Consider the following 26,651-nt stretch of genomic DNA (forward strand, 5'->3'; position numbering starts at 1 on the left):
TGTTACTAAGACAGCCTGATGTTCCAAGATTTTGCAAAGTTTAGGCACAAACTATCATTTCTGAACACTCGAATGGCATTTCCTACTCCCCAGGGACCACACTGCCATACTTTCCCACCCTTCCACAGATCTCTATTGTTTCCATTTTTCCCTGAGACTGGAGGGAGACCCAACAGTGGGCAAAGTCAAGGGAAGAGGAAGGCAACATTGATTTACATCCATTAATCCAGTAACAAGCTCCGGGGAAATTTGTTAGTACCTCTGCCCCAATTTCTTCAAACCAGATCCAAAGATGATTTGAAATAGGGAGTGGAATGCATTCTTCAAATAAGACCCCGATTATCTTAAAATATCACAAGTTTGACTAGTAAAATTTTCCGTTTTATCTCTAATTCTCTTTGACTGAAAATTTCTGCTTTGCGCATGACTTTCTCAAATATCTTCTTTCGATCTGCTCTTCTCCTACATTAAAAGTTAATAGCTTCTTACCCAGATGCTCTTTTTAGTATTTTTACATATTATTGTCCCAGTAGTTCTTAAAGTACTAAACTGCTTTGCAGTCACACTCGTAATAATAATTTATACTTTCAAATGACATTTATTAGAGTTATTGTGTAGGTAGAAAACTTGGGCAACAAAAAAAATCAGTGTCAATTTCCAACTGGAGGGTTCCTTAACCACTGACCTTTGATTTCCTAAACAAATGTACATCTGAACTGTTTAAGAAAACAAAACAAAAAAACTGGGGTGGGTGTTACAGCCTAGTGGTTAAGGGGCTCACACATTGGAGCAGTTGGGTTTAATGCCAGGTCTTGGATCCTAACTCCAGCTTTCTGCTAAAGCAGACCCTGAGAGAAAGCCATGATGGCCACCATGATTTGGGTCTTGCCTCCCAGGTAGGAGACCTGATTTGAGCTTCTGCTTTCCATTTTCAGCCTTGGTCCAGGCCACTGGGGATAGTGTCAAAGGAATGAATCAGTGGATGGGCACTTTATCTCTACTCTCAAACACATAAATATTTTCCCATAAGGAACAAAAATACAAAATTAGTGATGAATCCGCACAATTAGTTTTTCATACTTTGTTACGTACAGAATACATTTTAAACCACGGAACTAGTTTCAAAGGTTGAATCTCTTATACTTCTTTGGGTTACATGTAGGTTAAAGCAAAACTGACATCAGTTGATACAAGAAGTAGTACAAATGATTTATACTAACTTTCCCAATAGCAGTGGATGAACTCTATCAACATTCCCTAAATACCTTTCTAGGAATAAGTAAGAAAATAAAAATAAGGCATACAGATTTCTTCTAAAAGTAAAAAACAAACAAAAAATCACTCATTTATAAAGTTTTTTAAAATACACATTTCATGTTTATTTAAAAGTATTTCAAACTGGTCTGTGCTGTAACCATTCTGTTTAAAATGCATACAGCATCGATCTGCAAAAGGGTTTTCATTAAACTAAATGTGATTCATTTAGTTGTTGACCTGTTTCTCTATTTGTTGTCATCTCAAAAGTATTCTGCTAGCAAACATCTGTTATTTTTGCAGACCCACTATAATGTAAACAGATGTGAGCTTTTATTTAGATTATATATCAGGAAACAGGCAGCTGGGCTTTATTATAGAAGCCACTCAATATTATCTTTGAACAGACAATTCTTTATTCTCTGACTATGGGAAAACATAAGTTCCTAAAATTGAGCAGATGTCAACGACACTAAAAGCTTAATTTCAAAGATGTAATGTGAAAACCCACTGTGCCATCTGACCAGCACCTCATCAGAGAAATACTAAATGCTTGGACACTTTTAACCTGGCTATTTAGAAAACAGAAAAATGTATTCAGGGCTCATTTGCTGTCACAAAACATGGGCAAATACGGCTCCATGTCTTGTAAATTCGTTTACTCTTTCTGCACATGGCAATCCATTCCACTAAGCCTCTCTCCCATCCCTGGTATCTCCAGCTGGGCAGACGTCACATCCCAGCCTCTCAAAGCATGCCTGCCAAAGACCAGACTAGCTCTGCTTAAACAGTCAGCTGGAATGACACAGAGAGGAGGGGAGGTGCGGTAAGCAGCACAAAGCCATGTCAGGTATTCCACTTGTCAAAACAGCTTACAATCGATGGTATTTTTAGAAGGCTCTTACATTTTTTTTCCTTTTTGGTAAATAGAAAAGTGATATCACTTTATTTTTCAGAGTATAAATAACCACTGCTAACTCTGCAATTAAATTGTAACTACTGACCAAGTAAGTATATGGAAGCTACAGTACCATGTAATCACAGGGTAACCATCTTGTTATTTCTGTCTTGGATACTAAAGCCTTGTCATAAGATCTAAGAGTTGCATGTTACATGGTAATTAGGTTTTTTTTTTAATACTTGGTAACTTCAATAACAGGTTCTCAATGCATCCACTTACACTTTATACTGTACAGCTATTCTAGTTCCTAATTTGCGTAAGAGGAAGCATCGCGACTCAGTGTTGAACATATTGTGAGCTGATACCTGTTTCGCGCTGAAAGCATGCTGTAAAATTACTCATTAGTGCATTGACACACTGAAAGTGTTTGAAATATGAGATGGATTCATTTTCAGCCTCTCTGTTTACCTCCAAGCAAATAAGGAAGCTGCGAGGCTGCCAGCAAAGGACAAGACCCCAGCTCTCACTCTTATCTCAGGCTAGCAGCTGCACTGTCCCACTTTCTGTCTCTCCTTCTGCTCACTGCAACCACAAGTGTTTGAAGTAGGTCAGGTTTGGAAAACTCTATATGGATGCTCTTGCAGAAAAAAAAAAAAACAATAACAAAAAACCCTCTCTGGGAAGGGCCTCTAAAAGAGAGATGAAATGTTCTTAGAAAAAGTGCCAATTCCTTCAAAAGAGCTGCTTCTGGGTTGTTCCTCTCTGCTGTGGCGACACTTGTTATGATCAGAACCCAGCCATCAGTGCCAGGGACGTGACAAGAGGGACTCTGCTGAATAAAACTTCACCCCTTTTCTCTCAGCACTCAGCAATGATAGAGACAACCTCTGGCCCACCCAGCCACCACCGCACTCCCTCTAAACAAATGTCCTGTATTTCAATCCAAACGAAAAGTCAAAAAGCTAAAGAAGCTGAGGATGGCCATGGAATTTTATTTTTAAAAAGTTTATTAATTTATTGTAAATGCTTTCCCTGTCCCTAGAACCAACTTCAAGGAACTTCAGTTATTGTGGTCCACATATAATCAACGGGATTTAGGGGAAGGGAACTAATGAAGTCTGATGATGAATAATTTTAATTGATCCTGGGTTGGCTTGCACTGGGAATCATTAAGTCCTTAATTTAGTAGACATTCGGGATTGCAAAACATGGGCTAAATGAAAATAGGTAAGCTATAAATGATCAGATGCGTCTTAAAGTACACTCATAAGAATGTACAATGAGAAGGAAAAATTAGTATAAAGAATAAAGCTGCTTAATAAAAAAGTATTTATCAAACACAGATGGAAATCTCTAACAAGGGAAAAAATTGAAGGAAACTCAGAACTGGTTCCTGTTGCGGGGGGAAATGTGAGGCTGCAGCATTTTGGCACTGTTATCTCTGAGGTTTTCAGTGTCCCATTATATTCCAACTTGCACAGCATTGCAATGTTGCAACTCAAATTAAGTTATTTTTACTTTTAAGCAGAAGGAGAGTTCTGATGTCTAATTTATTTCAGGTTTTTTAAAACAGTGTTTCTCCCAAGCACAAATTCAATATTTAAAAAATATTATCCTAACAGCCTTCATGTGTTAGTAATGCCAAGCTCATGTTTCCAATTAGTCAGAAAGCAGGTAGGCAGTAAAACATATTTGTGTAAAAAGGAGGGAGAGTAAACTTAACTTCACACCTCATAAAAAGCTTTGTTGTCATCCCAGTGGTGGCTCTCAGCATCCTGTAAAATGCTTGTAGCACAAACTCTGACGCAGTAGTCCGTAACCTGAAACTGTAGAGTGTTGATGAATTCCTGATATCGTTGGACAGGCACCAGGAATATGGGTCTGTTCAGAGGGAATGATCAAAGAGACAGAGATTTAAGGCCTGTGCGGTAGGAGGTAACAATCTCCAGTACAACAAATGGTTTTGATTATTAGATATCAATCATTCATTTCCTCCCAATGTTCAAGTCTGAGTCCACACTCACTTTCCAAAAAAAAAACAACGCTCTTTGTTTTGCAAGTCCTTTGAAAATGTACATCTGCTGTTCTACAAATATGCACTTCAACTTGAGACAAACTGCATTGTCAATACATCACTCAAAACTAAAAGTATTTTGGATAAGCCTATTATTAGAGCACACTGCATTATTTAGCCATTAGGTTATTGTTATTACCAGAGAACAACATACAGTTGTCAGAAGCAACTTGTATAAAGCTATCACATGTTCCACAATTATACCCTTTTTATCTTAAAAAATTGTAATTTTGCAGATGTCAATTATCACAAACTGTTTTACAATATTCCACAGAAACAGAGTGATTTCTGTCACATTTTGTTTATAAATTCAAGTATGAATCACAACATCTGACTACTTACAAGAATTGAAGAAATATTGCATTCGATGTCAATGCAAGCCTCTTGTCAGTTCATCTTCAACTATTTACATTGCTTTCTTAAATAACTAGTGGACTGCATAGGTGAAAATAACGAATACAGAATAGGGTGGGTGCTCAACACAGTGGTTGAGAAGCCACTTGGGACAAGTGGGATGCACTTGTGATGTGCATCCCACATCACAATGCCTGGTTCAAGGTCCGTCTACTCTGACGCCTCTGACACCCTTTCCTGCTAATGCACACACCCTGGAAGGCTCGTCCAGATTGTTGTGGGCATCTGACTGTCTAGCTACCTAGCAATAAAATGGAGAAAAAAAACTCAAAATATATAACCGACTCTTGCTCTCACACTGTTTCCATGCCCATGTGTTTACCTTTGCCAGGGCCCTTGTGGTGTCTGGAGAACACAAAGTGGAGCAGAACTCCACATGATTACAAAGAAATGTAAAACATATTTTTTTATTATTACTTGTTTCCTCAGAAAACATATCTTCCTTTTAGAGTGTTAATGCACAAGTAGTTAAGGCTGTTTGTTGCTTGCATTTCAATATTATGGATGGTCTATGACAGTTTCCATTGATATCTGAATAAATTCAGATGCATTTAGTCTCTGTGACAGCTTCTAACTGGCTTGGTAACCAAAGAGAGGAATATTTCATTAATGTGTATATGTGAAACAAAAGCAAGTTTATTCTCTCTTCTCTGGATGGTCAAGAGAAGTGCCTTGTTAAATGAAAAGGTTCCATTTCCTCATGTCTTTAGCAGTGTTCAGAAAAGCTGTTACTTCTGAATATGCCATTAGAGACCACCTTTCTTACTACCTACCTATCTAGTTTAATATATCTTGTGCTCCAGCTTTTTGATATCCCCTGGTCTAGACAAATGAAAATAATGGACCATGCTAATGACGAAATTATTCTCCAAGCAATCAATGGCATCGTACTCCTATAACACCCCAAGACTGCATGTTCCTATTGGCACAGCGATTGACTTTAGTTAAGTGGCACTCACTGTTTGGTAGTTTCTTTCATCAGACTGTCATATTGTGTGAGGCGCTGCCTGATGAACAACGCCGAGGAGAGCAGCGCCAGCAGGTTCTTCAGGGGTGCTTTGGAAGGCACCTCCTTGCCTCTCTCACGCAGTCTCGCCAGGACAGCTGTTGCCACTTTATAACAGCCCTCCACCAAGTTTTCTCTAATTTCCGCAAAAGAATCATCTCTGCATGCCAGAGCCAGTGGAAGCATTGTGTCAAGTTTTTCCATGATGTCAGAACAAAACTAGGAAGAAATAAATGTGGCACTGAGTTATTAGTACTCTGACAGCACCATGTAATTTATGTACAGTGGAGCCAAATTCCAAAATAATGAATTTGGCATCAAAGGTAAATATAATGACGAAGCTTTACAATAATCAATTTCTCAGTTGCAGAAAGTTGAATGTTTTATGTCAAACAAGGAAATACCAAAATGATGCTTCTCTATATATAACCTTCAAACCTCATGCTTGCCAGACCGGCCTTATGAAAAACTCATGAACCAGCTTTACATGACAATACCTTTTATTTGCAACTAATAGAACCCAGAATCCATGCAGCCTTCATAATAATATTTGCATGATTTTTGAACTTGTTCCTAATTTTCTTTTGCTAAACTTCCACGAATGTCTTTTTTCTTTAAGGAAACACCACATGTAAGTGTGAGTTTAATTTAAATAATCTAGATGCCTCAGGAACAGCCTCATGCAACATTTTCATTTCGGTAGGGGTCTGCAGCTTCACAGTGATGCCTCTACTTTTTACGGCCTATTCATAGGGAGGTATTGTCAGTGACCAGTGAAGGGGAGGGTGACAGCTGCCTCCTCAGGAGACCAGCCAACACAGTCCCTGGGGAAAAGTTATGAAGCCTTAGGGCAACAGCTGCAGCAGGAAGACCCCTTTCAGTAAGTCCTCTGAAAAATACATCCCCACGGTAGGTGTCTTTAACTCTTTCTGGACTTCCGGACTTCCAACTAAAAAACTCTCATTCATCTACTTCCTGTTCTCACAATCCGTATACTGTGACATTCAAAACACATGTAAAGATAGAAGACCGAGGCTAATGAAACAAAATGTTCACTAATGTGTGAATAAAGACTTTTCAATTGCTCAGACTAACAAGACAGTACTGCCAACCTCCTGAAGTCTTTTTCCTGGACTTATTTGAAGGCTAACCCAAACAGTCCATTTTCTGAGTGCTTCTTCCAGCTCAACCATGAAGTCACAGGAGCTGACTGCCTCAGACTGACGGAGCCACACGCCAGAGGCAGCTGCAAGTCCTTTGTGGGAGCAGCGGCGGCCCAGGGACATTACAGGACAAGGTTGGCACTGGGTTAGGAACCAAGTTATTTGTCAAGGGCTCTGCCATGTGGTCTACAGGTTTCTTATGAAATACTTTCCATTAAAAATAAATAAATCAGTCGCAGTGTATCGGTCAGCAATTGGAAAGGCTTAATGTGATACTTGCCTTTGCAATTTTCTTTGGTTGTTCCTCCTGAGGCAACACGTGGCCCTCTTGCCAAGCTTGCTGCACGTTTACAAGCTTCATGGTGTAGCTCACAGCTGAAGACCTCTCCTGCTGTTCCTCTTGGAGAATTTTTGCGGAAAAGTCTTCAATGGCAGTGGTTACGCTGTCTGCCATTTGAAATGACAATTCCTTAAACGCACTTCTCCAGTCAAAATTTAGTAAAGTAGCCTGAAATGTCAATTTGTATAACGTCATATTAATTTTCACTGAGTGACCAACATGTTGAAGATATATATATGTATATATATATTAGAGATTCTTTGATATATTGTAAAAGCCATTCTCACAACCTGAAAAATATTGCCCATTAAGCAAAGCAATACACAAGAACATGGACACTCCTTATACACCACAGTATACTGATACATCATTCTAGGCCATTCGGTTTAATAAAAAAAAACTTTTTCCAAAATTTAATCTCTTACAGTTCAATAAAACCATCTTTATAAAGACCAAAAGCTACACTTACTATTTATCACAGAAAGTCAACTTTAAATTCAAAATATCTAATAAAGTTGAAATTAGATTCTTATAGTCTTTTTTGTAGTTTGTTAACAGGCATTTAACATTCAATCTTTTCCACACTCAAAAATTCAGACAAGCCAAAAATACAAAAGCAATAAAAAATATGTTTCTCAGAGAAAACACTACCTTACCTTTCTGAATTTTTACTTGCCTGGATTTTATTTAGTCTCTCCACCCATTCAGTTGTAAATTGCACTATTTTTGTTCTACGCAATGATAAATTAAAATGATCTGCATCATTCTATACGTAGAGGCGGGGCTGATGTCTTGTTTTTTTTCCCTCTTTGGTCTATGTTTATATGGTAAGATGTTTACAAATGCATATTTCCCTCAAGCCCTTTAGAGTTCTCCAATGTGCTGAAATTATGGAGAGTCAATTGAACCCATGCTTCAAATTAACCCTTCTCTGCTTCAACGTAACTTTGTTTACAGTAACTCATCACCAACTTGAATTTCAGAAAGACCCTAAGATTCATATTCATGGCTCAATGACTTATTTTTCTTGACTCAAGCCTTTTTGTTAGAAAAATAAAAGAGCTGAACTGAATTATTTATGTGGTCCATTTTAGTCTAAAATTACTGAGATTTTTGATCATTAGTTCAATTTATATGTGTATTTACAATTTAAATGTATACTCCATTTAGCATATATTTAATACTGTGTAAAGCAATAAAGGTGACAAATTTTCTAGAGCTAAAATTGTATGCCAACATGACTACAAAAGCAGAAAAGGTAATTTTTGTAATTGGAAATGTAAATATACAGAGAGGAGGACAGACAGAAAGGAAGATCTTCCGTCTGCTGATTCACTCCCTAAGTGGCTGCAATGGCCAGAACTGAGTTGATCCAAAATCAGGAGCCAGGAGCTTCTTCAAGTCCCCCACACGGGGGCAGAGTTCCAAGGCTTTGGGCCATCCTTGACTGCTTTCCCAGGCCACAAGCAGGGAGCTGGATGGGAATTGGAACCACAGGTATTAGAACCAGTGTTCATATGGGATCCTGATGCATGCAACGTGAGGACTTTAGCTGCTAGGCTACCACAACGGGCACAGAAAAGGTAATGCTTGTTCCTATTATACCGATAATGAATGTGTAAATGAATTTTTCTTCCTGAAGTTTGGATCTTTCTGCATTGTAGAGCCTGCAATAATACTTCTCCTAGTCTTGTCTTGGTATTACATTCATCAGTCCTTGAATTCAATGTCAATGTCCTTTGTGTATTTTTAAAAGATTTATTTATTTACATGAAAGAATTACAGAGAGACATAGAGCGAGGGGTCAGAATTATGGTACAATATTGTCAACAGTGTGTTGGTCCAGTCCTGGGTATTCTGTTTCCAAACTTGATCTTTGTGGAAGACAAGGATGGATAACATGGATCCTAGATTCAACCTGGCTTAGAACCTATCTGTTCTAAGGCCATTTGGTTTCTATCACTTGCCTTTCAAACAAAATGGGGAGTGGCAGGGAGAAAGAGAGCCTTCCATCTGTTATTTTACGCCTCCCACGCCGGTAACATTCAGAGTTGGCTCAAGACGAAGTCAGGAGCCAGGAACTCATCTGGGTCTTCAATGTGAGAGACCCAGGCTAAAACCTTGAGCCTTGGATCCTGGAGGATGTAATTCTCTGCAAACAGAAGCGTGGCGCTAGACCTGGACTACCTACAGGCACAGGCTGGGCAGATCAGAGCAGGTCTGTTCCAGCCATTCTTTCTTTCTTGGCTAAACTCCATTTTGTCACTTTCCAGTGATTACGGAAGACATTGGCCAAGAGGCCAGTGTGCTTACTAAATTTAATATTTGTCAGTAACTTATGAGTCAATATTCAACAAAGAATCATTATTAATTTATTTAGTGCTAAAGAGCAAACCTCAAAACACTGTGAATCGTAATGGATTTACAGACATAGGATGATCATACTGGATTTGAATAAAATATACTATTTTTTTCTCCTCTCTTACCTCTTTTAATGGTAGCAATCGTTCCGAAGGAACCCTGCTTTCAATTGCTCTCGGTTTCCCTGTTAACACTTCATTATAGGATTTCTCCAGAACCCCTAAGCAATAGAAAACAAACATGTAAAATACTGTAAAAAAAAAAAAAACTAGATGTGATTAACAAGTTCAGGTTGTAATTACTGATGCAGAAAGTTCTATCCATAATATAAGCATACATGTATATACACACATACCAATAAGCAGAGGACATAGGAAGTACAAATACATAGATAACACAGCAGATAATAAAAAGCTACTCTTAATAACCATATCAGTCATTAATTAAAAAAATAGAAACTCAGTAAGTGACCTGAAATAATCCCTAACTTCTAAAATGGAAATCGTTTTTCTTTATTATTAAAAAAACCTTTTCATTGGTTAAAAAAATGGACAAGTGTGATGTATAAATATTTCCAAGACATTTAATTTTCCATTAAAGTTACATGAATAAGAGCTCGATTCAATATGAATAATTTAGCATTTACCTTTTTAAAAATGTTCATTTTAATTCCATCTTATTTCAAGAAGGGAGGCATTTTTTCCCTCATACAGCTTTGAAATTTTATTAGAAGTGGAAAACAAGCAGATTGCTTAATCAGATCAGACAGAATCCAGCATTATCTACAGTGCAAAAAAGCTTTGTAAATCTACAGACTGCTAGCTAGCTCATTCACTTAGCAGATTCTGATTCTCAGAAGGGAAGTATAAATTGTAAGAAACACCTTACAGTTTAATTGCTCTCCTTTCTTTCGTGTGTGTGTGTGTGTGTGTGTGTGTGTGTGTGTGTGTGAGCTGAAAGAGATCTTCCATCTTCATTCCCAAAGGCTCACAGCAGCCTCACAGGGCTGGATGAGACCTAAACCCAGAACTCAATCCAGGTCTCCCACATGCAGCAAAAACCCATGTATTGAAGTTATGATATGGTGCCTTGCAGGATGTGCATTAATAGTAAGCCAGAATTGGGAATGGTAGTTAATCCTGCCTTCCTAGGATTAACGTCTTAAATGAACAAGGAAATGGACATTTACTTTGTACTCTCAACGTATCCCAAATTGCAAATGTGAAAATGGATTAATGGCAAAAGAATATTTTATAGATTATGTATAGATGTACACCAAATATAACACGCACATAGATTTTCATCAAGTTGAATGAACATGGAAAAAGGCTTTTTAAGAGAATACTTCCAAAAGTTCACAGAGGAGCAGGCTTTTCACCTAGTAGTTAAGATGGTGGCAATGACACTCGCACCTTATGTAGGAGATCCTGGGTTTGCTCTCTGGCTCCAATTCCTGACTCCGGTTTCCTGCTAATGGAGCCTCTGGGAGACAGGATGTGATAACTCAAGTAGCTGGGCTCCTGCTAGCTTGATGGGAGACCTAGATTGTGTCCCAGGCTCCTGTCATGGCCACTAACCATTGCAGATATTTGGAGAATGAACTATTGGTTAGGAATTCTGTATACGTGTGTCTCTCTGGCCTCTATAAAAAAAAAGTCTATGGAAAATGAAAATTAAAACATGAGTGAGTATAGATAGGCGGTTGGTTTGCTTCTTTTGTCTCATCTAAATGTGGTTCTATGATCTTAACTGTGAATTATTTCTAAGGAAGAAAGTTCACAGTAATACAAATATTTTGTTCTGACATCAAGGTAGTTTCAACATCCTCATCCAACGTACTAAAGGTAAAGAATCCACAGAGTAGACCATAACACCATCCTTCTGGCAAATTTTGTCAGAGCTGTCTTATTTTGATGAAATAGATAAGTAATGCTTCTTGATCATTTTTGGATATGAGAGTATTTCTGGGAATTTCACTTATGTGACAGATCATTCTATACAAAGATGAACATTTGACTACGTGGCCAGCACATGTGCCTGCACACATACATGTTTAAGGACACACTTGGGGAGTGGTTCCCAGACCTCTTGGAAAGCTCATTCATAAATTCTACGGATTCATGGGCTGGCATTTTATAATCCCATTCTACTTCTCAAGACCCTCACAATACAGAGAAGGTTGTAGCCTCAAACAACTGTTCTCTCATTTCACCTAAAATGCTTTTTCAATTTCCTGTGTTTTACAGATGATGTCAGTGGAGCCAACATTGTGGCAGACAAAGCCACACCTGCTTGCTATACAGGCATCTCAAACGAGTCCCAGCCTGTGAGTCAGTTGCTCAACTTCCAATCCAACGTCCTGTTAATAACCTGGAGAAATCAGTGGGGGATGGTCTAAGTATCTGTGCTCCTTCTGCTCACCAGAAGATCCAGATGAAACTCCAGGCTCCTGACTTCTGCCTGGCTCAGTCCTTCCATTGCGCCCAAAAGGGGAGTGAACCAGCAAACGGGATATCTTCACTGTCTCCTTCCATAACTCTTTCAAATAAACAATTTTTTTTTAAAGATGGCATTATAAATAAGGATAAATTATAATGCTTAAATAAAAATGTTTAGCCATAAATTCTAAAACATTGTGCTTGAAAACGTGAAACATTTTTTTCAAAAGATCCATATGGGGAAGCTTTTGTGGATACAAAAGATAAGATGCCACATAATAATTTCAGGTAAGAAAAATAGCAGTGAGAGTCAAAACAGAGACAACATATTGACTTCACAATATTTGTCAAAATGGGCCTATTTTTACAAATTAGATCTTGTTAAGAGAGTATTTAGAATATTTAGAGCAGAACTTAAAAAAACTCTATATTTCCTCTCTATCCTTAGTTTTCCCTGTTAACACATGAAATGATGTACATGTGTAATGCTAAATCATTCACGTTACAGCTGAACTAATGTGCAGCTGTTATTAACTCGAGTCCACAGTTTATACTATTCATTCTTACTGCTGTGCAGTTCAACAAGTTCTATAAAACGCATGCCATGTGCATTACTGTGTCACACAGAACAACAGTCCCTCTCTGCCAGCCATATACCACTCCTCTTCTGCCCATCCTTTTCCACATTATGTATACAGTCTTTCAGAGAGACTCCCTTACTTAGAAAAGTGCATTTAAGCTTCCTCCACTTTTATTGTTGTTGTTGTCCATGGCTTGACACCTCATTTGTTTTTGTTGATGAATAATACTCCACTATATCGATGTACCGCAGTTTGTTTACCCACTCACCTAGTGAAGAACCTCCTAGCTGCTTTCAAGTTTTGGCAACTATGAATCAAACTGCTATAAACACTCTGTTGCAGGTTTCTGTGTGGACTTGGGACTTAAGTTTTCAATTCGCTTGTTTACACACCTAAAGGGTGCAATTTCGGTAAGACTATGTTTAGCTTTGTGAGATACTGCACCAAGCTACCTTCCAGGGAGGTTGTACCATTTTGCGATCTTAACAGTGATGAATGAGCATTCCTCCTTCTGCACATTCTTGCCAGAATTTGTCCTGGTTAGTCTTGTGGATTGCAGTCATCCTGACTGCTTTAGTTTTCATCTCCCTAATGACCCTGGGTGTTGGGCATCCTTTCAAAAGCTTCTTTGTCGCTTGTATATCCTCTTTGCTAAAGTCTCTGTCCAATCTTTTACGCACTGTAAAATTAAATTGCTGGTTTTCTTGTTGAATGTTGAGTTCTCTGTATATTTTAGACGTAAGTCCTGTACCATATACATGCTTTGCAAATTCATGTTGTTAATCTGCAGTTCATCTTTCCATCTGCTTTGTAATCAAGCCTTTTTACTTGGCAGCTAAGTTTCAAAATCTTGGGCTTTAGATATTGTTGTACACTTAGCACATACAGTTCAATGGAATTTGCCATACCATTTTTTCAGACATTTTTTTTTTGGTAGTAACAAATGAAGAGATTGGACAAACCCTAATTGTCCATCCATGAACAGGTGGTTAAATTGTGATACATGAATCAATGGAAAACTATTCAACTGTCAGGAAAAAAAGGTGTTTCTATATTTTCTGAATGATTAACAAAAAAGAACACCTGCCTATTATGATGAGGTTTTGTGTGATTTTAACACAGAGACCTATATTGAAGTAGTTGCACTGGAAAGGGAAAACAATGTAAGAGAAACGTGTTATATGCATATAGAACACTTCTCAGTGATGATTTTTATAGAAGAAAAATATACAAAAAATCAAGTGGTTGATGACATGTACCAACAACACGTGGATTCTTGATGTCATTCTGTGTTTCCACAAACTGCTCAGAATAGCAGTTTCTTGAAAAGGTTTCCCCTCTGGAAAAAGAAGGCTAGCTTCAAGTAGAGGCTTTCCTGGTGTGTCTCTGCAAACACCTATATGCCTTTGTGTAACTATGGTGTAAGCTGTACAAAAAGAGCTAATTACATTGTGTTTATTATTTCACTCCCAAATACATTATGTTTATTCACTAAATACATTTGTGCTCAGATGTTTACACAAACCATCTGCCTATTTTCAAGATGAGGAAGGAAAAAAAAGAGAAGCTCTCCAAGACTTTTCCTGTCAGTGAGCTATGCTAGGACAGAAAATGAAATGATTACCAATGACACTAACCTTGAAAACACAATACTCCCCTCCACAACTTAAAAAAGTACTGTACAAAACATAATGCTGGACAAGAAAGAAAAGGGGGCCATTCTAGTGAATGATTAGTAACAAGAGATTCACACTAATAGTTTTAATGAATTGTGGTGTTTCTAAGTTTCCTTGGAATTCAAAACGGTCCATTTCTAAAGTTGGCAATGCAAAACTTCGTGAGCTCTGGGAATGCTGTAGGAGTCGTTTTTCATCTACTTTAAAAATATACATAAAAAGACATATCTTTATTATATCTGGATATACAGGGTAGTCCATTCCTGGCTCATGACTTTAAAACGTAGTTATTTGCCATCAACACTAGCTTCTTTAAGAGCATGCCTAGATTAGGAACTTCAGAAGAGTGCAGAGGGTCACAAGAAAGCCCGCTGCTCAACAGCGTTCCCTACAGAGTTCTCTGTGGTTCATTTTTATTTCTTGTGGTTAGTTTCCACACTGCTACTTTCTTTCATAGAGAGTAGAGGTTGGCAGTACTTCCCTGTGACATCCACTTTCACACCCAAATTGGTCTTCATAGGTTCCCATTGTGTGCACTACAAAGCAACTTGCCTTGTTGGCAGCTCTAAGTGGGAACTACAAGTCTTTCTTTTCTTCACTGCTCTTTTCTGGCTCACAAGCAACCTCCCACCAAAAGCTGAATCTGTAGAAGAGACTACATCCAAGAGATAATACCATGAAAAAGTATCAAGAGAAGCCCAGGTGGCCACCTTGCAAATTTCCAATGTGGAAGCCTTCGACCTCTCTGCCCAAGAAACAGCGAAAGTCCTAGAGTAATGAGCTTTACAAACCCTAGGAGCCTCTTTACCTTAACTACATACGCCTCCCTAATACAATCCCTTAACCATCTAGCTAAGGAAGTCTCAGAAGCCATTTGACCCCTCTTAAGACCCCCTAAGAGTACAAACAATCTTTCAGAAGATCTGAAATCTTTGATTCTTCTGAGACAAACCCTACGTGTTCTTCTTACATCCAATTGAAGCAGCCATCGCTCTTTGTCATTGCTGGGGCTAAAGAAAAATGAGGACCAAGAAACCTCCTGGTTTAGATAAATCTCAGATGCCACCTTTGGAAAATTTGAGGAACTGCCCAAAGAACAACTTTATTCTGAAGGAGCATTACAAATGTTCCATAAATCAAAACCGAGGCCACTCCCCAAGATAGCATCACCTAAAAGAAATGAAGTAAGACACCATCACAATCAAATAGTGTCCTATCATTTTCTGAAATGACAAAGTAAAAAACCACCAAATCACGACTGAACAAAATCAAATATCGTGACTAAATATCATCTTAGAAAATATTTCTGTGTCTGTACAAACTCCTTGATCCACATTCAAAATTACTAAGAAAACTGCCAATTGGGCTAAGTCTACATTACAATAGTAAACATCAAAGTAAAGAGTAAAATACTTGGTTAATCTTCTTTACATTTTCTTTATGTGATGTTATGCACCTGGATATTTTTAAAACATCTGGACAACAAGGGAAAAAACCATCCTTCTCATCAGATTGTTTGAGTTACACAGACATGGTACACAATCCATTCCAAGACCTTTATTAGCAAAGTATGCTCCAATCAAAAAAAATACACAGGAAATGAAATCACCTTTTTTTTCTCTTTTTACCCCCATTCTATCTCACACAAGATTTCTAAGTAAAACGCTATCAAGAATATTCAATGGTTAACTTAAGGAACATTTGGTTTCTTTGATCATCCATTTCAAGGGCTCTTTTACTTCCTAAGAAACCAATGATTTTGATAAGAATGGATCAGCTTGGATACACTGAATAAAACATTTAAGATTTTTCTTTCTTGACAATTTTCCTCATGATCACTCTTCTCATTTATATAAAGTTGAGTCAGATTATGTCAGTCTTGGCTTTGTTATAAAGCCAAGTTTGAATTTCAACAATGAAGAATACACAAATCTCAAGGGAATGTTCTAGTACTCAAACATTTTATACTCTCATCCTTCAAAATTCCTTCTACATATCATGTTCAATAATCCACACATGTATTGATCTAGGATAATACTATTACTGTGATGTTGAAGTTGCTTTTATCTGTCTTACTGTTTATACAATGACAAATTTGGGATAAGGCCACATATTGTAGTATAATTAACTATTTGTTCTATTTATTCTGATTTAAGAATTTAAGAATAAAAATATTTTTCTCAAACATACAGCATTTGCAAGTCTTTACATTACTTAATTTTAATCTAACACAGTTAAATGCAATTTTTCTCTTTTCTACATTTTCCTGTAATCCATATATCAAGTTTTTCCTTCAATTCTTGGTCATTTCAATTTTACACTTTTACAATCTCTTTCCAAAACAATTCTAATTTTCAGTTTATACTGTGTTAAGAATAAAGCTCTCAGAATTGACCTAAATTCCCAAGGCCTTGTCCTAGTAATGAAGAAAGATGATTTCAAATGGGTGGAATAATTTTTTTTATCTCTTTCTGTTTCTTGATCCACACTCAGAAAAAGTCTACTAGAAATATGAAGGTGAGATGCAAAGTCTCAGCTAGACAAGACAGATGAATACTATGCCAAATGTCAACTGCTAAAGGCACCAACACGTCGTCAATAATCAGGATGTCATGTTTCTCTATTCAGATCACTTTGACCACCCAGTCAACTTCATTTTGAAGTCATGTAGGTGTTATATTACCTTTTAGTTAAATCTATTTGTTCATCCTGGCCTGTAATTAATATTCATATTTTCTGTCTGATATTTTTATTATTTATCCCCTTTCTGGTCAGCATCAGAAATCTATTAACTGTCATCTGTTTAATTTACTTAATAATACTGCTCCCTAAACTTATCATGAAATACAAAGTAACACCAGTAAGCTAAGGTTAATACAACACAATCTCCAAACTCCAATACTTTGGCTTTTCTGACATTATTTATACAGTCAAAGGAAAGAGAGGAACGTGAATATGCTCAATGAACTGAATGTAATTGTTTCCTGAGAAATCAGGTTTAGTGATTGAGATTTTCTGACGGATTGTTGGTCACTTGATTTGGCAGCTGCAGCTTCTGTACACATTCCTTTTCCTTCCAGTGACATCTGGTCTCATGCGAAGGAGATCATTGTGCATTCCATTCTGATCACAATGAAAATCTTTGTAAATACGGAGATGACAACAGAGAGTGCACCTGCACCATCATGCTTTAGAGCTTGACCTTCAATGTTAGGATTAGTGTTTCAACACAAATGGCGCAGCCTTCTTCAGAGTGATTTTTTATCAACACTTTTTTTAAAATTATGTAATTATACTTGCCGTTTTGACAATTCACATTTATGGATTTAAAAAATATGCTAGACACTCTTTTAAGTATTTTATAGATACTAAGTCAATTAATTTTTACAACCCTATTGGAATCCAAAGCATCTAATTCTGAAAGAAATAGAAAATTAAACAATTCTTGTTTGATTATGCTGAGGATGAGAAAACTCAGGCCTGAGGAGACTCAATGTGCTGGCAGATGAGGGGTCACTAGATCATTCAGTCTGCTAACCTTTTCCATAAGCTGCACTGTTATTTCTCTGGGGAAAAACATTTTGATTTGATTTTAGTTAATGACAATTATCCAGATGCTTTGTCAGTTAGGATTAAAGGTTTCTCCAAATACAGAGGATAAAATGTAACCCATGATGTGTATCTCAATGAGTTTTTATGTAATTCATTTTATTATGAATTTTCAAGTAATGGCATTGATTCACACTGGCAGAAAACAAACAGAAATTATAGATTTACGAAGTTACCAGTTTAAACAAGAGCATATTACCTGAAGTAGTCCTGGATACCTTGAATGATAAAAACATTTCTTCAAACAGTTCTTGGACTTTTTTTTCCAGCTTCAAAAGGGATTTTGTAAGCTGTGCAAAGAAACTGAGTTCATCCAACGAAAGGCAGAAGTTTTTTCCTTTCTGTGGGCATTCCGGAGCGACTATGAAGAGAGAAGATCAATACTGCTGTACATTTTGTTTTCTCAATAAATACAAGGATGTGATTCTATAAATCATCAAAACTAACAAGCTACTCCATAATTAGAACAAATTAGTTCATTAAGAAACACGTATAACATCTCCTAGGAGGGTCTCTTCTTCTGGGAAGCTGGAGATAAGTATTCCATTTGATGCAAATATGACAATTAAATTAGATTGATTCTTAGGGTCTTAAAGAGAAATGTGATTTGTTATTGTAAAGTCACATCTTATACTGTACAATTTTATTTTTACAAAATCGCAGCTGAAACTTGTACAACTTTTTTTTTAGTCTGGCGTAACTTGAATCAAATCTCAAGGTAACATTAGACAAATCCAAACCAAGAGCCCAGCTACAGAAATGCCGCTGTGCACCATTCAAGTGCCATGTCAGGGGACACAAAGACTAGGAAACATTTGAAGGGAGCCTAAAAAGACATGGCAACTGAAATCAACACATGATCAGCATCCAATTCTATTTTGCTATAAAGGACATTACTGGGGTAATTTGGTGAAACCTAAGAAAAGTCTGAAACTGCAGGCTATCATTGTGTGATTGTCAATCTCTTGATTCAGTTAACAGTACTGAGGTCAGGAAAGAGAAGACTCTTGTTTATAGATCATATACATACAAGCTCAAGGGGTTTTCAAAAAGACCACAGAAAATTTACATTACCTTCACATTTCATTTTTGCATGGACTTTTAGAAATCTTTCTGAGATATATGTCTGCAAATTATACTCACTTCAGAAAAAAGGTTTTGAGAGGGAGAGATTAAGCAAAGCTAAAAATTGTATAAAATACTAATATCTGGATCTGAAGAAACTGAGAATTTATTGTAGTAACATGATGACTTTTTTTTTTAATAAGTATGAAACTAAAATAAAAATTAAAAAGAACCACATTAAAATACCAGTGGACTCTAGAGAATATAATCCATAATCCATGAAATCATTTTTAAAACAACTTGTCTCTGAATATGCATTGGCGTGAGGGTAAAGTCATCTGCTGTGACTCTGGCATCTCATATGGTCTCTCACGCATGTCCTGGCTGTTCCACTTCTGATCCACCTGCTGCTGATGTCCTGGGAAATTGCTAGAAGACAGCTCAAGTTCTCAGGACCCCCTGTATCCACGTGTGAGATCCTGAGGAAGCTCCCTGACTCTGTCTCCTGCCTGACTCAGCCCTGGGGCATGAATCAATAGATAGAACAGTCTGTCTTTCCGATTCTCTCTCTTTCTATAACTAGCTTTCAAACAAAGAATTCATTGGAATTTTTAAGTTAAAATTTTGTCTAGATTTTTGTAGTATCTGTTAATTGCACAGAGATAGTACAACTTAAACTACTCATTAAGTCACACCATAATTTCAATTATAATCGAAAAATATACCTGATGTTTTAAGAGAAGGGCAAAATTTACTAACCACAAATTCTTAAAAAAATTGTCAGTTTTCTGTTTTATTGATATTACCAACGGTACTCTTCACTATTGTTTCAAGTGTTTAATAAGTCCTTCCTTGACTAATGCCACTTTTTCAAAACATATCAGTGTGCTTCAAGTGGCCTGAGGGAAATGGAATTAAAAGATAACTTCATTTTTCTGCAAAAAGTGTGAAACCCATGTAGTCTTTTCATAATAAGCATTTCATTATCTTTTTGAGGATCTCTTAACAGCCGCAAATTTGAGAAAAATTGCCAACACATTAATCTTTTAAAAATGTATTTGTGTGTATATATACATGAGAGAGACAGAGATGGAGAAAGAGACAGGACAAGAGAGGCAGAGAGCTACTATTAGCTGGCTCATTCCCCAAATGCTCACAATAGCTAAAGCTGCACCAATCCAAAGTTCAGAATTGGGAACTGAATCAAGTCTACTGTTTGGGTGGCAGGAACCCAACTACTTGGGCCATCCTCTGCTGCCTCCCAGGTGCGCATGGGCAGAAAGCTGGAATCCGGAGCTGGAGCTGGGTGTCTAACACAGATATGAGATGCGGTTGTTTCAACTGATAACCAACTAAGCCAGATATCTGTCTTTCACTTATCCATTGATTCCATTTCCCACAAACTTCTTGATGCACCCAAATGTATTTATGAACTATCATGAGGCTTAATTATATGTTGAAAAACTTAGTAATTTCCTTAAGTTAAAATGTTTGAATCCCTGTGGAGAAACAATACTGAGAGTATGGCTTATAAATGAATAGGATCTGGTGACTCCATGTGAACTTGACATATTAGCTTCAAGCTTAAAGCAGTATGACACAGCTTCTCATGGAGGTCCCTGTGCAGGTAGGGTAAGAAAGAGCTGTCAACCAACGTGACCTATGGAATTCAGTCCTCTTTACAAACATTTCTTTAAAAAAAATCTACAAATACCTAAACCTTGTTTCCTTTCTAAATTGACATTAGCCCTTATGCATTAAAAAATAACTCTTCTGAGTTGATACTGTAACCTGAGTGGCACTTGTTTAAAATTACACAGGAGTCAGGAATTCTGTATGAAGAGATTTTAACTTCTTTACCTGGATTGAGAAGGATCTCATATTTTTTTTAAAAAAAGTTAGAATATTGAAAGACAAATCCATTTAAATCCTGAGAATCATTACAACTTAATAATGAAAGAGGACAGAATAATGTCTGTCCTAAATCTAATCATTTTTGTCCCAAAGAAGCAATGATTATAGTAGAGGCCCATTAATTAGTAGTCCTTATTTCCTACCACTATTAGCTCAGTGTTCTCCCAAAGGGGTCTTGTGAGGGTTCTTAATTTATGTAGAAAATAATTCTGCGATAAATTCATTTTATAAAAGGCCAATTAAAGCAAAATGAAACACAAAGGATGAAATTGCATTTCCCAAACTTATTTGACTTATTTCCCCCACAGTCTCTCCTAGGACTGGTCTTCTAATCATTGCTCCTCAGCTTGTGCTTGCTGTCTGCTTCGGTGCCTCTTCTGTCCCTTCGACTCTTCACTGGCAACCAAATGAGGAAAGGGTCTCTCCCTGCAGAAACGCTCTTTCCCGTCTCCTTCAGTAAATTAACCTCTTCCCCTCACTCAGTGTTCGGAGTGCCAGCTCCTCTCCTCCAGGTTACCTCTGTAGAAACTGTATCTGGATACATGTAGCCCAAGTTCTCCCTCTAGGCCTGGCATTTTCTTATTTATTTATTTCTATAGAAGCCCTAGTCTTGCTTCAAAAAAATCTCAGCCATATATGTTTATGTATGGACAACTAGAGATGGCCTGCTGCCAATCACTGACGGAAAAATATCTTAAATACGGATTATTGCTTTGTTATAGGATTAGTCCTGTGGTTTTTAGGAAATGTAAGCATTTCCTAAGACCCAATCATGTTGTAAGAAAAAGAAATTAAAATTCCATTTTAGAGCAAGACTCTAACAGCCATGAATGAGTCTACATGAAAGGCATTTAAACCTTTGAAAAACTTCTATGATCAAATAAGCTGAGAAAAAAACTAGATGCAAATTCACAGATTAAAATCCAGTATTTAGTTTCATAAGAAAAATTAAGCCTCATGCTTCTCACACTTGTTGAATTGGTGAATACCATTTCACTGATAAGTGTATTCTATTCACATTTAAGATATTCTGGAAAGCAACTATTTGGGGAACGATGCTCTGATATAAATTGAGAACTTATATCTGGTTTGCAGTTCTTACTTTTTTCATAAGTTCTTGCCATTGGTTCTGTGGCTCATTTTCCCTGTGTTAACTTCCACTCGTGAATATCATCATGATATTTTTTACTAACCTCTTCTGGAAACTAATGAGAGTCTCCTAAGTCTTCGCAGACTTCCACTGGAAAAACTCTCACAGCCAGAATCAGAGGGCTAGACAAAGCCCTGAAGTCTGCACACGGCATTCACAAGGTAGAACAGCATATGATCTCCTGTATTACTGAAAATGCAGGGAGGGCCAGTGCTGTAGAGCAGCACGTTAAGATTGAGGCTTCAATGCCAGGGTTCTCATACTGGAGAGCTGGTTCAAGTTCCAGCTGCTCCACTTCTGGTTCAACTCCTTGATGATTTCTTCAGGAGACCAGCAGAGGATGCTCTAGGTACCTGGGTCCCCAACAACATGTGAGAGATCCCAATGGAGATCTAGGCCATGCGCTTTGGCCTGGACCAGCCCAGGATATTGCGCTATTTACAGAATGAATCAGAAGATGGAAGATTCTCTCTCTCTTTCTTTCTCTCTCTCTCTCTCTCTCTCACAGATGGATTAATTAACATTTTTTTAAATAAGAGGGATGAAGGGAATGTTATTGTGTTCTTAGCACTATATATATGTTGCACTGAATCCTTTAAAAGCTAATCTAAATTTTTTTAAAATTTCAAAATGTCCTTACCACCCCCAGATTTGATGAATTAGTATTTCTGTGGGATAAGGCCCAGAAATATGCTTGTTAAGCTGGTGACCTAGGTGAATTTTCTGTACCCTGATGTTTTAGGCCCCTACCGGAGGAGCTCTGAGCGCTCCTTAAAAATCCTCATGGTTGAAAAATTACTCTCAGAGCATCCTAAAACCAAGATTTTGGCCTTAGAGAATCAACCAAAAATATGTCATTGAGTAAAGCAGCAATAACTTTGTCCATCTCAAGAACTTAATGACTTTTTTTATACTTTCTGGAAAAAATATTTATCAGCTACAGAAAATGTCTCAGGGAATATCCTATACATTTTTTCTGGGCAAAAGCAGAAAAACATCAAAAGAATGACAGATGACCTTCAGACACATTCATCACAAATGGAGAGGGGGTTCTATGAAGACAGAGACGAAGTCCAGCATATTCAGCATAATCTCTCAGAACCCAGCACCATCTTTGACACAAAACAAGCACTTGCAAAAACTGGGTAAGAAACGTCCTCAAAATAGCTATGTTTAGTCCAGAACAAAGAGAAATTTAGATCTAATACCAAAACATATTCTTAAAAACAATAAATATTTATAAATTAGTTTACAAATGGGACCAGCATGGTGGCATAGTAGGCTTCTCCTCTGCCTGCTGTTTCAGCATCCCAAATGGGCACTGGTTCGCATCCAATCCAGCTCCCTGCTTATGCACAGGGAAAGCAGCAGAGGACAGCTCAAGCCCTTGTGCCCCTGCACCCAAGTGGGAATCCCTGAAGGAAGCTCTTGGCGCCTAGCTTCAGCTCAGCTCAGCTCTGGCCACTGGGGCCATTTGGAATGAACCAGAGGATAAACGACCTCTCTCTGTGTCTCTATTTTCTCTCTGTAAAATCTGGGCTTCAGTTAAAAAATAAATCTTGTTATAAAAGTTTAAAAATGAGTAAATAAAATATTTACAGCATTCCATAACACTACATTCTATTTGACATAATAGATTGAAGGGTTGTGGTTTCAAACAAAGCATGTGTACAAAAGGGCAGAAAAGCAACGGTGGGATGGGATGGGAGTTGAACCTAACAAACCAATGTTAGTCACTCTAAAATATGTTTTTGTGTGTGTTTTAAAAGAAAACTAAATGTAGGAAAAATGTTGTCCCTATCAGAGTTGCTCCAATTTTTTTTTAAATTACTCTCTCACTCTGTACATGTTTATCAATATATATTTATAGACATATGACTCAATCTGTGTATAAGCATATATTTATATTTGTGAGTGAATACATGCAGGGGAATTTTCAAAGCCTTGTGGAAAATGGAGTTTTGCAGATAATTTTATGTCAGTAAAAGATATTTTTGAAATCTATGTGGAAGAGTTTTCAAAATTAATGACAAAGTGACTATTGTGAAAATTTATGCCTTGATTTGAAAAATGTTTGCAGCAAAATAAAATTATCTTTCAACTGCAGCTTCCATGAACTTTCTGAAGTACCCTCATATATTCCTACACACAACTAATATGTTTCCATATCATTCACAAAAGCTATAGACTACAGAAAAACTACACACTGAAGGGTGATTTTTCACCTCGTGATGACAGTTTAAATATTAGCCCCATTCTCTGCTAGCAAAATCTAGGACATTGGAAATAAATCTTGAGGGACATCAGGGCTCCTAGCATTTGATCTGCCACAAAGAAGCATTTGGAATGAATACCGAAGCCCAGCCAAATCAGACAGACCATAAAAATACAGGTACTGGCTGAAAGTACACATATTATTTTCCCAAACCATTAACAACAGAATTCTTGTTAATAATAGCATTAAGATACTAGAGAAAATGAGAAGCTGCAAAATCAGATAATCTGAAGCGAGTGGATCAGTATAATAGGATAAAAGGTGCACATTTCAGTGTTCCCAAGAAAAAACGAACATTAGCTGCCCTATCATTGACTGTAAATGACTCCATTTTCAGTGAGGCGGTATTCTCAGAGCCTTCAGACAAGTGATGTAAAGAGAGGTGACACACAAATGCTATTCAAAGTCTTACCATTCCAGATGAAATTCGTGACATAATCCAAATGGAATATATTTGTTCCAGTAAAGAAAACTTCCAAATGGTATTGTAATAAGAAGTCAGCAGGGACCGCATGGGAACAGGTAACAAGCAACACTTCGCCCAAGACTCAAGTCACTTTCTGAGAACAGACAGACCCTGCAGCCTTCTGAGAGGGGACACCAGTTGCCCAAAGGGGCCCTGGACCTCCCTTGACGTCTGGATCCATGGAGCTGCAGCAGGTGGAGGAACAGAATAAAAACACTGTAACCCAAAGCTTGCAAAGATCATTCTCTGTTGTGGAGGTCTGAAAAACAGGAGCTAAAAAATCATGGAGGACCTGCTTTGGTCATGACCATTAATAAGAAACTAAAACTGTTCTTTCCCTCTTTTTCTCCAATATTATTCTTGTAACTTTTACTGATTTTGCAAATTTATATGACTAAGGAAAGCATTTGGAGTGAAATTAAAACAAGTAGTATAACCATCATAATTGGCAGGAAACATTTAACACTCAGAAGCTAGGAGCTGGACTTGATCTCTCTCTCTGTTTTTTCCCCTAATGGCTCCACACACTTTGATCCTACTGCAGCCCTCACACCCAGGGTGGGATAGAAGAGTGGTTAGCACACAGAAGCCAGGAGCCAGACAACACACTGCCCTACAACAACTGTGAGACTTAGTACAAACTTCTTAGTTTTCTGGTGGTTCAGAGGGATGGGAAGTTTAACTGAACTAATACATCAACAGTATCTAGAAAGTAGGAGGATTTGATGTCCAACTGAGAGGTGCTGTTGACACTGACAGATCCAGGGACAGGCTAGATGTTCACCCTTCACACTCCCTCCTATTTTTACCTAGCATAAACTTCATTTTAGTAACGCTGTTACACTTTAATCATCGTTGAGGGACATTTCCTAAACCTCAAGCTCTTCATAGGGGGAAATTTTTTTTTATTCCCATTGTCCATCAATATGCTTTCATGAACAAGTGATTTCAAAATGACAGCTACCGCTGGGTGTCAAAGGCAAAGCCAATTGTTTTAATTCATTTAAACTGCAATTTTTGGCCACTATATCCTTGCCTTGTTAATAATGTATTAACATTACATAAGTTTCTGGGCCCGGCAGCGTGGCCTAGCAGCTAAAGTCCTCACCTTGAACGCACCGGGATCCCATATGGGCGCCGGTTCTAATTCCAGCAGCTCCACTTCCCATCCAGCTCCCTGCTTGTGGCCTGGGAAAGCAGTCGAGGACGGCCCAAGGCTTTGGGACCCTGCACCCGCATAGGAGACCCGGAAGAGGTTCCAGGTTCCCGGCTTTGGATCGGCGCAGCATCGGCCCGTTGCGGCTCACTTGGGGAGTGAATCATCGGATGGAAGATCTTCCTCTCTGTCTCTCCTCCTCTCTGTATATCTGACTTTGTAATAAATAATCTTTAAAAAAACATTACATAAGTTTCATAGTAACTACTGTATAATAACTTTAACAGGAAGTACTGGCATTGCTTTTGCCAGGACCAGTAAGAAGAAATTGACCGAACACTGTATTAGACACCCGTTTTACTACTAAGTATTCTAAATACAAATTGCTGTTAAGTGGATGTCATGCCTTAAGGTTAACTTTCATACAGGTGAATGCCAGCCCTTCCCCTACATCCATCCTCCAAACTCCTGTATATTGGTGTCTGCATGTGATCATCATAATTGTTAGAATCTAACATAAGTTATATATCTGTGTTCAGAGACAGAATTCTATGAGGATCCCCAGATACAGGGTTCTACGAATCATCTGCTTAAGGTACTATGCTTCAATGTTAGTTGATTTGATCGGGATAGATTGTATAAGCTGTTTTCCCACCAAGACCTGTAGTCTTTGGAAGTTTCTATTCCATTTGTAAGAAGAATAGGTCTCAGTTCTACTTCTATTCCTTAACCTTATTTCTCTTCCACGTCACAAAATCATGTCTCAAAACATTTACCTAGCATTGGGCATTGTGACACACTAGGTAAA

General features: G+C 37.7%; 1 protein-coding gene across 4 annotated transcripts in view; it reads right to left on the minus strand.

Moving 5' to 3' along the window:
* The window catches only part of KIAA0825 (KIAA0825 ortholog), a 297,939-nt gene that overhangs the window by 209,570 nt on the left and 61,718 nt on the right, over positions 1-26,651 (minus strand). For all 4 annotated transcript variants that reach the window (XM_058656342.1, XM_058656343.1, XM_058656344.1 and 1 more), the window contains exons 5-9: positions 18,017-18,178; positions 9,639-9,733; positions 7,093-7,320; positions 5,603-5,868; positions 3,886-4,036 (exon numbers count right to left, since the gene is read on the minus strand). In XM_058656342.1, the coding sequence (XP_058512325.1) occupies positions 3,886-4,036; positions 5,603-5,868; positions 7,093-7,320; positions 9,639-9,733; positions 18,017-18,178 (902 nt within the window). The remainder of the gene's footprint in view (positions 1-3,885; positions 4,037-5,602; positions 5,869-7,092; positions 7,321-9,638; positions 9,734-18,016; positions 18,179-26,651) is intronic.

Source organism: Ochotona princeps, chromosome 28 (assembly GCF_030435755.1).
Source record: "Ochotona princeps isolate mOchPri1 chromosome 28, mOchPri1.hap1, whole genome shotgun sequence".
Taxonomy (NCBI): domain Eukaryota; kingdom Metazoa; phylum Chordata; class Mammalia; order Lagomorpha; family Ochotonidae; genus Ochotona; species Ochotona princeps.